Source organism: Ascaphus truei, chromosome 1 (genome assembly GCF_040206685.1).
Source record: "Ascaphus truei isolate aAscTru1 chromosome 1, aAscTru1.hap1, whole genome shotgun sequence".
In the NCBI taxonomy this organism is placed as follows: Eukaryota; Metazoa; Chordata; class Amphibia; order Anura; family Ascaphidae; genus Ascaphus; species Ascaphus truei.
Genome location: NC_134483.1, coordinates 8,900,369 through 8,914,987, shown reverse-complemented (window position 1 = coordinate 8,914,987; position 14,619 = coordinate 8,900,369). Strand labels below are relative to the sequence as shown.

Here is a 14,619-nt window from a genome sequence, read left to right as displayed (position 1 = left end):
GGTGGAGGAAGAAACAATCAGATGGAGATAAGAAGAGGAAACAAATGGGAGGGAGGAAGGAGATAGGGAGGGGGTGAGGTAAGTGCGTCTTAGAGGTAAGGGGGAGAGAGAAGGGGAAGAGAGAGGAGGAATACACAGTAACAGAATGGAAATAGCAAGAGGGGGATAGAGAAAGATGGAGAGGGAAAGGGATACTGCGGAAGTTTAAAAGGGACGCGCAGGGGGGATACTGCGGGAGATTAAAAGGGACGGGGGGGGGAGATACTGAGAGAAACCAATGGGAAAGCAAATAGAACATGTGTAATGTTATAAAGAGAATGTTGTGAACTCACCAGTACTTGTGACCTCTCTGCTATGTGAGGAGCTCTGGGCAGAGGCCTTTGATAAACTACGTATCTTCCCCATTGGCACCCGACGCGCTGCGCAGGTCATAGGCATTCCAGGCACGCTGCTCATTTCATACACAATACCTGAAATATAACAGCAAAGTTAAGCCCCCGGAGACACGCACACCCTCACTAATACTAAGCTTTAACACCGACAGCATGCAGGAGAGAGGAAGGTAGGAAGCATGTCTGCTCACTAATACCATTATTCACACGGCCCACTCACTAATACCATTATACACACTGCCCGCTCACTAATACCATTATTCACACGGCCCACTCACTAATACCATTATTCACACTGCCTGCTCACTAACACCATTATCCACACTGCCCGCTCACTAACACCATTATACACACTGCACGCTCACTAATACCATTATTCACACTGCCCACTCACTAACACCATTATTCACACTGCCCGCTCACTAACACCATTATACACACTGCCCACTCACTAACACCATTATACACACTGCACGCTCACTAATACCATTATTCACACTGCCCGCTCACTAACACCATTATTCACACTGCCTTCTCACTATTATCATTATACACACTGCCCGCTCACTAACACCATTATTCACACTGCCTGCTCACTAACACCATTACTCACACTGCCTGCTCACTAATACCATTATTCACACTGCCCACTCACTAACACCATTATTCACACTGCCCACTCACTAATACCATTATACACACTGCCCGCTCACTAAAACCATTATTCACACTGCCCACTCACTAACACCATTATTCACACTGCCCGCTCACTAACACCATTATTCACACTGCCCTCTCAATAATAGCATTATACACACTGCCCGCTCACTAACACCATTATTCACACTGCCCACTCACTAACACCATTACTCACACTGCCTGCTCACTAATACCATTACTCACACTGCCCACTCACTAATACCATTATACACACTGCCCGCTCAAAATATCATTATTCACACTGCCCCGCTCACTAATACCATTATTCACACTGCCCCGCTCATTAATACCATTATTCACATTGCCCTCTCACTAATACCATTATTCACACTGCCTGCTCACTAATACCATTATACACACTGCCCGCTCACTAACACCATTATTCACACTGCCCTCTGACTAATACCATTATTCACACTGCCCGCTCACTAATACCATTACTCACACTGCCCGCTCACTAATACCATTACTCACACTGACCGCTCACTAATACCATTATACACACTGCCTGCTCACTAATACCATTATACACACTGCCTGCTCACTAACACCATTATGCACACTGCCCTCTCACTAATACCATTATTCACACGGCCCGCTCACTAATACCATTATTCACACTGCCCGCTCACTAATACCATTATTCTAACTGTCTGCTCACTAATACCATTATTCACAGAGCCAGCTTCACTAACACCATTATTCACACTGCCACTCACTAATACCATTATTCACACTGCCCGCTCACTAATACCATTATTCACACTGGCTTTCACTAATACCATTATTCACACTGTCCGCTCACTAATACCATTATTCACACTGCCTTAAATTTGCCTTAAACTAGCCAGGTTACACCCAGCACATACCCAGCATGTAACCGGGCTAGTTTAAGGCAAGCTTTAGAATAGTCGTGGTCTCGTCTGTACATTGCAGAGGACACACGTGTGTAAGTGTGCCCCTTCAGTGTGCACACCTGTGTCTGTCTGTGTAAAGTCCCTACCGTGAGTTGGGATGTCCCTGCGCACGGGGGGGCCCTGCACGGGCTGCTTGGTGTCCTTGTTGACAGCTACATAAGCTGTGAGAGAGGAGATCACTCCAGACTGGATGCTGGTCTCCAGGATCCTCTTCTTCACCTCCTCTGAGTCTCTGTCTGTCCCGTGTTCCAGCTCTGAGATCAGTGCTTTGGCCGCCAGCCTGTGTATGGTGGGGCTGAAAGGAGAGAGAGATTAACGTGTGGAAGAGCTGGAACCCTGTAAGCAAACAGGTTACATTGAAGAATCATACTGAGTATATCAATGCAACACCTGATTTTACCATATGCTTCACAGAACCCTCAAAACAGCCTCCCCCCTTAATGCCCCATTAATCAAACTAATAAGCAACACTCTAGTCTTTCCATCCACACATTCATCAGATCAGATGGAACCAGTGTGGGTCAGTAATGTTGCTCCCTGGAGACCAATGTAACAGGGTACCCCCTGGTTACTATTCTACCCTACGGGCTGGCAAAAAACCCTGGTATTTACAGGTTTGCCAGTAGTTATCATGGGGTTTTCCCGTTCACCTTGATGCTGCACTTGAGTGACAGCAGGGGGTGGTACATCCTGTTGTAGTTTTGACAACGGGGTGCCCACCTTCTGGCTGTACTTAAGGGCAAGACCGCCCTAAAGTTAGGTCTTTTGTCCTTCCCTCTGAGGAAGGCAGGTCACACGACTGGGAGCCTGAGATTGGAGCCTACCCATGTACTCTTCCATACGGGGAGGAGTGAGTGTGATTATACCTCTGCCTCCGCTAGGGAGGTGGGGAAGAGTTAGGACGGCTGCAGGTGCCCTTGGCCTGTAGTGATGGTCCAGGGACCATCTCCAGTGAGACCTGATCTAAAGAGACTGTACCCGGCAAAAGACTGCTGAGTAGCTGTTGTGTTACTGCAAAGTGTGTAGTAATAAACCGTTCCTGTTTGGAATATACCTCCGGCCTGGTGTGTGATCTAACTGGGGGAGAGGTACAAGTTCTACCGTGGGAGACCGCCTCCATATCCCTGGAGCCTACGGCAGATGGAGGCGCTGCACTGCTAAGTATTATGTGGGGTATGGACCCCAGAAGCCTTATCCTGTGTCCCCAAGTCACCGCGGACGACTCGGTCCTCTTGTTGCCAGCAGATATGCACCATACACCCTGTAATGGCCCCTATCTGCGATTGGGTGGGAGGGGGGGGGAAACAACGTTATACCTATAATAATGTCATTGGGTTCTTCTGCATGTGAAAGCTGGTGCTGTCCCTGGTGCTGTCCCTGGTGCTGTCCCTGGTTCCTGGCCAAAAAACAACCCGTAGGAAATAATGTAACAGTGAAATAGTCTTCCCGATACCATGCGTAAAACACATATTAGGCTGATTTTATTTTTTTGTAAATTACGCACAAATACTCTTTCTTTGTGGCTTATCATTGGAGGAGTGTTTATCCTTTTCTGTACTCTTATCCCACCCGGTTTTTATCGGACAGCCAATAAAGATAAAGGGGTGGGGGGCGAGGATGGGGGCTTTGGCTGTGCAAACTGTTGATGGTCACCCAATAACCTCACACAAACGGGAGCAGCCAGAGGAACAAACCTCTCCGTCTGCTCACCATGTTTACAAACTAACTTTACATTAGGATTGAAACATACCTCAGGTGTCAGATTTTGGTAAGATGAGTCACCCAGCTGTAACCCCATAAACATGTCATTAGTACAGGTTGGTCCTAGCAGTGACAGCCCCGTCAGCCCCCCTCTCTCCTCCCGAGTCTCTGCTCTCTCTCTCACACCGGGTCACCCAGTTAGTAAGCATGAGGTTGCCTAGCTACCTATTGCAAACGCTCTTTCCCTGCGCGTCTGCCAGGCCGTGATATATATGGTTACTATAACCACTCGCAGGCACCCCGCAGAGGCGCCAGGAAGAGACCAGCGGGTGTCACAGCGAAGTGACGTGGGGATATATTAGTATTTTTTACCTCCCATAAAGCAATTAAATAATGTTTTACACTTTTTTTCCTGGGAAGTAAATACTTCAGAGGCTATGTCAGATCTTTACCAATGTCTTTTGACATTCTGACATTTGTCTTTTGAAGCGCAGTGACGTCACAAAGTATTAACTTCGTCAGGAATAACACGCAATTTAAAACAGAAATGGAGCAGGGGAAATAATTATTTTAAATAAATTAAATCTATTTTAGCAATTATTTAAATATCTGTGTCACAATAAAAAAAAAAAGGAGGCTTCTGCCAGCCAGATTTAGGTCTGTAAACATATCACACGTTGGCTCAGATTCGGCACCTCGATTGCATTGTCAGACAGTGTGTGATACACGAACAGACCTCATCAGCTTTCTGTCTCTGACGCGTCTCTTTCTCACATTTTATTGCCTCTCATTGATGCCAAGAATGTATTATTGATTATTCGCTGTCATTGCTTTAATGGAAAACAATAGTTTTCAATCTGCATGTGTACTGTATAATATAAACGTGAAGAGACGTGTCATGTTTTACAAGCTCAGCACACAATGTGTAGAACTCCTGTTGGTGCATCATATGGTATCATAAGTTCTAATATGCAGAACCTACCCTGTTCCACGTTACTAGAATCTCGCTCTGATTCCGCACTGTGATCTCTCGCACTCTCACGTACCTCTCCACTTTCTCACGTCTAAGGGGGAACTGCAGTACATTCTTGAAGAGTTCCCCTTTAAACTTGTACTCCAGACAAACTTCACCTTCTTTCCCCTCATCGGCCTAGAGAAGAAAAGAAGAGCAGAGATCTGAATGAGACACCAAACATACGTGTGGATGGAAAACGGCTCCTGTCACACTGGCCTGCGTTCACATGCAGCCGGCTGGAGAAGTCACTCCAGGATTTGGCTGTGATAATGTCTCTGTCTTGAGCTTCCTAAGAGTACAGATACAATATAGCAGTCAGGATAACGATGGTATGATGATGTGCAAAAACATTTGATGCCCTTTTGAGACCAGTGTGTCAATAAGTTGTATTCAAATGAGGAAAAGCCATTCAGCTGTGAGGTGCGTGGGAAACATCAGGTTCCAAAAAGCAACACTGAAACGTAATTATTCTTCTGATTCTTACTGAACAATTAACAAGTCTACAACTTATTGACTAGAAATACAGTATCTGATCAGTGATAACAGGAGAAGAAGAGTGCGCTGGCGCCTCCGCAGTCTTCCTCCATGTGAGAGCCTTTTTTTAAAATCATTCAAAACAGTTAATGTGTCAATAATATTAAAGAATGTGTAATGATTCGGTTGCACGGTGTCTGTGTGTAGGTCAGCGATGTAGTACTACTGATCTAGAAGATCACAAGATTACAGATTGAGAGTTTAAGGCTGGAATCAATCCAATTCAACCATTTATGACCATCAACTTAAACCCTACACCATACCTCTAGCATTACATACATCCCCAAGTCTCAGATTTATTCTGCAAGTGATGAGAGACGCAGAGACAGAAGGAGAAGACTCTGAGGTTACTATCTATATGGGATCATTTAATATCTGTGTAACTCACCTTCCCCTTCAGCTGAGCATACACAATAGACCTGTGACCCTGGTAGATTGCACTGGGGGCTTTGGACAGTAGGACGGACTCCAGACCAGGAGGGAGGGTCCATCTCAGGGAGATGTCCTTCACCGTGGGCTGCAGGGAGCACTTCAGGGCCCGTAGAACCTAAAGAGAACCAGACAAGTGTCTGTTAAAGCAGCAAATCAGTGATACTTGTTAATTTTTTTTACGTATACATTTTTTGGATGAAGATGTCCCGTGCAGCTGAACTGCAGTTCTCTAAACTCTGGAGACCCCCTGGTTCATGAGATATTAAAGTTTGAAATTCCCTTACAAAAATTCTTATCGGGAGAAACAATAGGGTCCTGGGATGTCAACTTCAGTCTGCGGGTCAACACAAAACTGTGACACCATCAAGAGATGACTTGGCAGCTTCCATTTGGGCGATCCAGCAGTCAGCTTTATTTTTGCTATCGCGTACTGACAACAGTAAAAAAAAAAAAAAATATATATATATATAATGCACCTAATAAAAAGAACTCAGCTGATAGCTCTCTATAACTTAGAGTAGATTGATTGTAGTGATTGAAATACTTTATTAATGATATTTAAAATAAATGGGTGTACATTAATGAAACAAAAGTGACTGTATATCCTAGTCAAATCCTGCAATCGCCAGGGTTTAATTATGTGTTAGATGCTAGTGTTAGCATATAACAAAGGTAGCGCACATACCATATTTCCTCGATTGTAAGACGCACCATCGATTGTAAGACGCACCATCGATTGTAAGACGCACCATCGATTGTAAGACGCACCATCGATTGTAAGACGCACCATCGATTGTAAGACGCACCATCGATTGTAAGACGCACCATCGATTGTAAGACGCACCATCGATTGTAAGACGCACCATCGATTGTAAGACGCACCATCGATTGTAAGACGCACCATCGATTGTAAGACGCACCATCGATTGTAAGACGCACCATCGATTGTAAGACGCACCATCGATTTGGCCCTTATGATCGAGGAAAATGACTTTTTCACTTACCATGTTTCAGGAAAGGTCCCGTGTCAGCGGAGGATGAAGCGGGCGGTGGCAGCAGGAGAGGTCCCACGTCTGCAGATGGTTGAAGATGGACAATGGGCGGGAGTGCGGCGGCAGGATAGGTCCCAAGTCTGCAGGGGAATGAAGATAAGAAGACAGCGGGCGGCGTACGGTGGCGGCGGCGGCAGGAGAACATAACGGCAGGAGAGCTGAGCAGGAGCAGAGCGGCATAGGAGGTGCACACTGTAACACCGGAAGTTGACAGGTGTCTGACTTCCGGTTACAGTGTGCACCTCCCAAGCCGTTCCCCTATGCCGCTCTGCTCCTGCTCGACTCTCCTGCTATTATGATCTCCTGCCGCCAACGAACGCCCACCCGTTGTCTTCTTATCTTCATTCACCTGCAGACTTGGGACCACTCCCGCCACACACCCGCCACCCGCTGACATGGGACCTCTCTGGAAACATGGTAAGTGAAAAGAGGGGGTTAGTGCTGCAGACACTTGTTTTTCTTATTTTTTTTTTAATACCTCGATTCTAAGACGCACCCCGATTTCAGACATGTGAAAATCGGAAAAAAGGTGCGTCTTAGAATCGAGGAAATAGGGTATATTGTATTGTATTGTATGTCTTTATTTATATAGCGCCAAAAGTGTACTCAGCGCTTCACAAAGAATGCATTACAGGGAATTATAATAATACAATAAGTGCAGCAAAATCAGACTAGAAAAGGAAATCCCTGCCCCGAAGAGCTTACAATCTATGAGTTTTGATGGGGAACCTACAGAGACAGCAGGTGAGGGGATAAGTCCTGTAGATGGCAGTGCTTCGTCACAATGGGTGGTAGCAAGTTTTAAGGTTAGTCAAATAACTAAAGGGTTAACACACTTTACAGGGGAAGAGATGGCAGGGAGGCGTGGGTGAGAGCAGGTGTGTATGTCTGGGTTCAGGCCTAGGGGAGATTCCCAGCAGCAGGAAGGAGTAGATAGAAGGTGTGAATAGAGGATTTGCGGGGCTGCTTTTTATTGAGGGGTAAAGAAGTTGATGGGAGAGAGAGGTGTATAAATAATGGCAGTGGGGAGTGGAGAAGTTGGAGAGAACAGAGACATTCACAAAGGAGTGAGGAAACAGTAAACAGAAAAAGCAATAGGGAGGGCATAGTGAGATGCAGGGGAGACTTCCCAGGTACTTGGGGATAGAAAGAGTACAAAGAATCACAGCTTTTCGAATGTTAAGTTCTCACAGTTGCAAAGTTGTTGTGCAGAGTCCCGATCTTCCTCCAATGTTCAACTCCAAAATTAACTCTGCCACACACTTTAACTGAGACACTTAAGATGGAGACACAGCCATAAGGCTTCACAGCCTAGATAGTCTGTTTTAAGTACTCTGTTCACATGCAATTGAATAACAATTAAGAGAGGGGTTTGCCTATTCAGCTCAATGAAACATACCCCAATAGTCAATTAAATCTTAATTTATCTTGTTCATATATATATATATATATATATATATATATATATATATATATATCTCACCCTATAGCAATGTGTGTATAGGTATATTGGCACCCTATCATATCTCCATTATAATCCCCTGAAGGGTAAATGCCAAAAGTAGATGAGGTGTTTCCCCTCCAAATTAATTGCTGTAATGGTTGTCAGTTTACAGCAGAAAAATGTGTGCTAGTTAGATAGTATAACCCCTAGTTGTTGTAGGTGGTTATACTATACAAATACAAAATAACCCCTGGTTGATGCAGGTATTCATGCAAAAAAATCCAGGAAAGTTATTTGGATAGGAGATCAGATATAACCAGACACCCACACTGCTTATATTCTTGGAGTCAGGAAGGAATTAATTTTTTCCCTTAGTGGGTTTTTTTGTTTGCCTTCCTTTGGATCAATAAGTAAGTATAGATATAGAATAAAGTATCTGTTGTCTGAATTTAGCATAGGTTGAACTTGATGGACGTACGTCTTTTTTCAACCTCATCTACTATGTAACTATGTAACTATAAAAGCAGTGGTTCCAGGTGCTCCCGATCTAGTAAAAGGCAGATCAGGTTTAATCTATGTGGTGTTTAGAACCACTAACCACAATCGCAGCCCGTAAAGAATATATATTTATATATATATTGGTGAGGTAGTACAGGTTCTTTTGATAGTATAGAGTCTCAATGTGCCGGAACTATCAAAAGAACCTGTGCCTAATAGACGGGAGTTGCCGGAGGAACCTCCAGGGTGTAACACAATCTGCAGAGGAGTGACGTCAATCCGGAGCATCCCCAGTGGAGCAGTAGCGCCGTGGGACCCCTGAAGAAGTGCGCATGCGCACAAAACGCATTGGGCAGTTTGTGAGAGTTTATTTGGACTAAGGCAGAGTACCCACAGGAGTTTGATCGAGGTACAGCAGTAGGAGAAGGGGGTTTCGGCATTTTGACCCGCCCCCGGTGACGTATTTCCAGCCACGGAGTGGCAGACAGCGTTTGGAGAGCCTGAGACCCACCCCCGGTGATGCACATCCGGTTGCGGAGCTAGGGACATCAACTCCTGGACGCCACGCATCCATCAGACGCCACGGCCGTGCATCACTCACCATACACCCCTGTCTGTATTAAACGAACGTCCTGTAAGTAGGATTCCGGTTTTACCACCGGATCCATCATCTGCCTTGTTCATTTGATATTTTTTGTGTATTAAACTAACTCTTGTATTATTTGTCAGCCTTGCTTGTGTTTGTCTAGTATTGTCTTGTCCTGTTTGTCTTATGTGTTTATACTGTAGCATTGTTACACTATGATTTTTCTCTCTTTTCTCTCTCTTTACATCACATGCTTCTTGTAACATCTTGCTGTGGAGCGTGAAGTGCAAGATTGGACATTTCTGGACACTTCTTTACCACTGGACTGAACTTTTTTCCTATATGGGACTCTGTAGGCGCCGGTTTGTATTGTTGTTCTTTTGCTTTGTACTAGCTGTGTTTTGGGTTAGTTTCACTCGGCAGCCTAGCCTTACATTATTAAGGTATAGTGTCACACACATTTTTTATCACCTTACATGTTTATATACACTGTTTATTATATATTCACAGCCTTTTAGCGCTATATACACCATTCTTTTTTTCCTATATTGTATGACATTTAGTATAATTAATTGAGTGCACTTTAACATTCAATTATGGTAAATTGTGGTAAATGTATCCATTTAGGTTTATATATTCACATAACACCAGAGAACACACATATATATATATATACATACACAACAGTTCAGGTAATATATTCCAGGTATACCAGGCGCAGTCTTTTTTATCTTTTTCGTGTATATATATATATATATATATACATATATATATATATATATATATATATATATACTGTATATATTCAACAATCGGGGCTTTGAGTGCCAGGGTTCAGCTTTGGGGGGACCCTCTGGCTCATATAAATTTTTTTTTAAATAACTTGATTTGGGGGGGAGGGATTGCTGCTTTAAAGAATTAAATAGAAATAGTGCAGAGTAAATAGTACTTCCTTATTAGGTGATACCTTTTTTTATTTGAACAAACAATTGATATTATAAGACAAGATTTCAAGAGTTCTCCTCTCTTCCACAGGTCAGCAATACTGAGGGGTGGGCTTAAAACCTGGTCCAACTTCCCAAGTGAGTAGGTCCTTTCATTCTACTGGATATAGATCCAATGTGGTCTTTCTCCCTCCTAATAGAGGTAAATGAGAATTTTATTCCTAATAGAGGTATATTAGTATTTTATCTGGTAGTGTTAGGACTTGCGAACAGGGTCTGCCTTGTCATGGCTCACAAGCGTATAATGCTTTGGCCGAAGGGTTAAACTAAATGACCCTTTTTCAAGAGAATATATAAGTATTTTACTGTGTATTTTTGTCATATTGGATGTAGCATTGGGCTTCTCTGTCGCTTTGTTGCCACAGTAACACTGAAGAATGGTAAACCATACACATCTGTATACAAGAAACCCACAGACAGGTGTGGTTCTCTATAACTCCAGCTTCCCTCCCACTCCTACAAAATGTGCCATCATACACAGTCAGGCTATAAAATATCACCGCATACGCTCTGCCACTAAAGACAGGAACGGACACGTCACAACCTTGACTGAATCATTCAGACAGAAGGGATACAAGCCAAAGACTATTGCCACAACAATCACAACTGCACTTAAAGCCCCACGAGAACACCTGCTCCAATACAAGAAGAAAATGACAACCACACGCATACCACTAGAGGCCACATACAACCCTGCCCTAGAGGGAATGCAAAAAATAATCAAAGATCTGCAACCCGTGCTGGCAGAGGATGAAACATTAAAAGACATCTTCCCCAAACCTCCCAGCCTCGAATTCCGGCAAACACCAAACCTCAGGCAGAAGTAATCCCACAGAAAACTTCATAACGAACCGAGAATGGCACAAGACCATGCAACACACACTGCAAACCTTGAAAACATATATGCCAAGATCCCACAGCCAGCCACCAACAGAGAACATTCAATGTTACAGGATCATTCCACGGCACATCCAGAAATGTGGTATATATGATCCAATGCAGCAAATGTGACCAAGCACGGTATATTGGTGAAACCGGCCGAAAACTTCAAACCTGAATGATCCTACACAGACGCACAACACCACACCATAAAGGAGGAAGATGCTAGACTTCTTACAGCCAGATCATGCCATAAATTATGAAAAAATCCAAATCCTCAGCGGAATGATTACAAGCATCAAGAACGGAAATTATTTGAACTCAAAATGATTAAGAGGTGATAGCGTTAGGAATGAGGGAGATTCCTGTGCAGTAAGGGGGAACGTTGTAATGTATAATGTGAGTGAGAGGGGATCCCATTGTAATGTATAATGTGTGTGAGAGGGGGATCCCATGTAATGTATAATGTGTGTGAGAGGGGATCCCATGTAATGGATAATGTATGTGAGAGGGGGATCCCATGTAATGTATAATGTGTGTGAGAGGGGGATCCCATGTAATGTATAATGTGTGTGAGAGGGGGATCCCATTGTAATGGATAATGTATGTGAGAGGGGATCCCATGTAATGTATAATGTGTGTGAGAGGGGATCCCATGTAATGGATAATGTATGTGAGAGGGGGATCCCATGTAATGTATAATGTGTGTGAGAGGGGGATCCCATGTAATGTATAATGTGTGTGAGAGAGGGATCCCATGTAATGTATAATGTGTGTGAGAGGGGATCCCATTGTAATGTATAATGTATGTGACAGGGGGATCCCATTGTAATGTATAATGTATGTGAGAGGGGATCCCATTGTGTAAGAGGTGATTGCGTTAGGAATGAGGGAGATTCCTGTGCAGTAAGGGGGAACGTTGAGGTGAGCTGCTGTATACTGCGCTGTTACCTTGGGCTGCATCCTCTCCTTCCCAGTGATAAACTCACAGGTCCCACTCGCTGCTCGGGAGATGCCTTTAATGAGAGCTGTGGAGGCTCCTTCACCGATCCCAAACGCAAAGCACCTGCACAGAGGTAATAAGGAGTGAGGCATTATGGGATATGCAGAGGGATGCATGGTGGGAAATGGCAGTAGGGTATCACAAAGATGCATGGATGTGTCTGCCTGTGTGTATATTAATATATATATATATATTCTGTAGAATAATAAGGTGCGCAAATAATGAAAAGTAGTCAATGTAAGACGAGTCCCTAAATGCAGCCACAAAGTTCCTAATCTCACACAAAGATACAAATATATACAGTATAAAGAAACAAATGAACATAGGGCGCAACTAAGTGGACAAATTCTAAGTAAAGTGATGGAGCAAACAGTGTCGTGAGAGAGTGACTCAAGATAGCAATAAAGTCCCAAATTTCTGTGGATCCTGCGGATAACAAAAAAGAGCCAAAATAGTGAAGTATTTAAGGATAAAAATGTATGCGCATCAAGAAAACTGGCTACTTACAGTGTATCAGATACAGTAAAACATCCAGTGTGTCACTCTGCGGGGCTACCATACCCCTGATGAAGTTCCCATACTAGGAACGAAACGTGTAGGTCACGAGAACGGGATTTTGAGCTCATATCGCGAGATCTAACCACTGGACTGGTAGCAACGCTGACGGACGCATTGGACGTGAGAAGAGGACGCTGTGATTTCCTTTCCATTGCCCATGTGGTGGGAAACGGGACTTTGAGCTCCTATCGCGAGATCTAACCACTGGTGTGGTAGCCCCGCGGAGTGACACACTGGATGTGAGAGGAGGACGCCGATATCTCCTTCATATTGCCCGTGCGGTGGCATACACCCACAATGCTCGTTTTAATCGGCTATACTGTAAGTAGCCATTTTCTTGATGCGCATACATTTTTATCCTTTAATGCTTCACTATTTTGGCACTTTTTTGTTATCCGCAGATATTTGGGATATATATATTACTGAATGCTCATTTGCATGTCTTAGACAGGTCTGCAACCCCGCCTTTCACCATTATCACCCAGCACACAGCACTTCCACTGCAGCAAGGGATTCTGGGAAATGGCATGCAAATGAGCACACAGTGTCACCTTTTGCTTCAAAACCATTTTTAACATGGTTCCCTACAGGCTTAAGCTTGCTTGTCACTTTTTTTACCCACCATAACTTAACTAAGTATGATATATATATATATACTAGCTGAGAGCCCCGGCGTTGCCCGAGATGTTTGTGGTGTGGGGGTGGCATTTGGGTGGGGAGTGGTCCACGCGGCCCATGGCAGTGTGCGGTGGTACTGCTGCTGTGGCTGTACTGATGGTGATTGTATCAGTGTGCTGATTTGGGAGGGTTTGTTGCTGATGTGGGGGTGCGGATGTGGGTGTGCCGATGGGGAGGTGCCAATGTGTGGGTGCTGATGTGTTGATGGGGGCTGGAATGGTGGTGAGCCGAGATGCCAGTGTGCTGGGGGGTGGGGGGCATGGGATACCGGTGTGCTGATGTGGTGGTGCTGGGGATAGTGTATGTGTGTGTATACGTGTGTGTGTGTATATATACACACGTGTGTGTATACATGTGTGTATACATGTTTGTGTGTGTGTGTGTGTATACATGTTTGTTTGTATACATTGTGTATGTGTACGTGTGTGTGTGTATACATGTGTGTGTGTATACATGTGTGTGTGTATACATGTGTGTGTGTGTATACATGTGTGTTGTGTGTATACACGTGTGTGTGTGTATACACGTGTGTGTGTATACACGTGTGTGTATACACGTGTGTGTGTGTATACACGTGTGTGTGTGTGTGTATACACGTGTGTGTGTATACACGTTTGTGTGTGTATACACGTGTGTGTGTATACACGTGTGTGTGTGTGTATACACGTGTGTGTGTGTATACATGTGTGTGTGTATACACGTGTGTGTGTGTATACACGTGTGTGTGTATACACGTGTGTGTGTGTATACACGTGTGTGTGTGTACACGTGTGTGTGTACACGTGTGTACACACGTGTGTGTGTACACGTGTGTGTGTACGCGTGTGTGTGTGTACACGTGTGTGTGTGTGTGTACACGTGTGTGTGTGTGTGTGTACACGTGTGTGTGTGTACACGCGTGTGTGTTGTGTACACGACGTGTGTGTGTGTACACGTGTGTGTGTGTGTGTACACGTGTGTGTGTGTGTGTGTGTACACGTGTGTGTGTGTGTGTGTGTACACGTGTGTGTGTGTGTGTGTGTGTGGTGTGTGTGTGTACACGTGTGTGTGTGTGTGTGTGTGTGTACACGTGTGTGTGTGTGTGTGTGTGTACACGTGTGTGTGTGTGTACACGTGTGTGTGTGTGTGTGTGTGTACACGTGTTGTGTTGTGTGTGTGTGTACACGTGTGTGTAACACGTGTGTGTGTGTGTACACGTGTGTGTGT

The 14,619-nt window shown here is 44.3% G+C and overlaps 2 protein-coding genes across 3 annotated transcripts in view; one reads left to right on the top strand and one right to left on the bottom strand.

Annotated features, from left to right (window-relative positions):
• LOC142475204 (von Willebrand factor A domain-containing protein 5A-like) overlaps positions 1-14,619 on the top strand; it is a 354,651-nt gene that overhangs the window by 255,326 nt on the left and 84,706 nt on the right. The window lies entirely within an intron of this gene.
• The window catches only part of LOC142474995 (von Willebrand factor A domain-containing protein 5A-like), a 65,889-nt gene that overhangs the window by 16,366 nt on the left and 34,904 nt on the right, over positions 1-14,619 (bottom strand). For both annotated transcript variants that reach the window (XM_075581134.1, XM_075581120.1), the window contains exons 11-15: positions 12,126-12,240; positions 5,668-5,826; positions 4,777-4,880; positions 2,116-2,324; positions 333-470 (exon numbers count right to left, since the gene is read on the bottom strand). In XM_075581134.1, the coding sequence (XP_075437249.1) occupies positions 333-470; positions 2,116-2,324; positions 4,777-4,880; positions 5,668-5,826; positions 12,126-12,240 (725 nt within the window). The remainder of the gene's footprint in view (positions 1-332; positions 471-2,115; positions 2,325-4,776; positions 4,881-5,667; positions 5,827-12,125; positions 12,241-14,619) is intronic.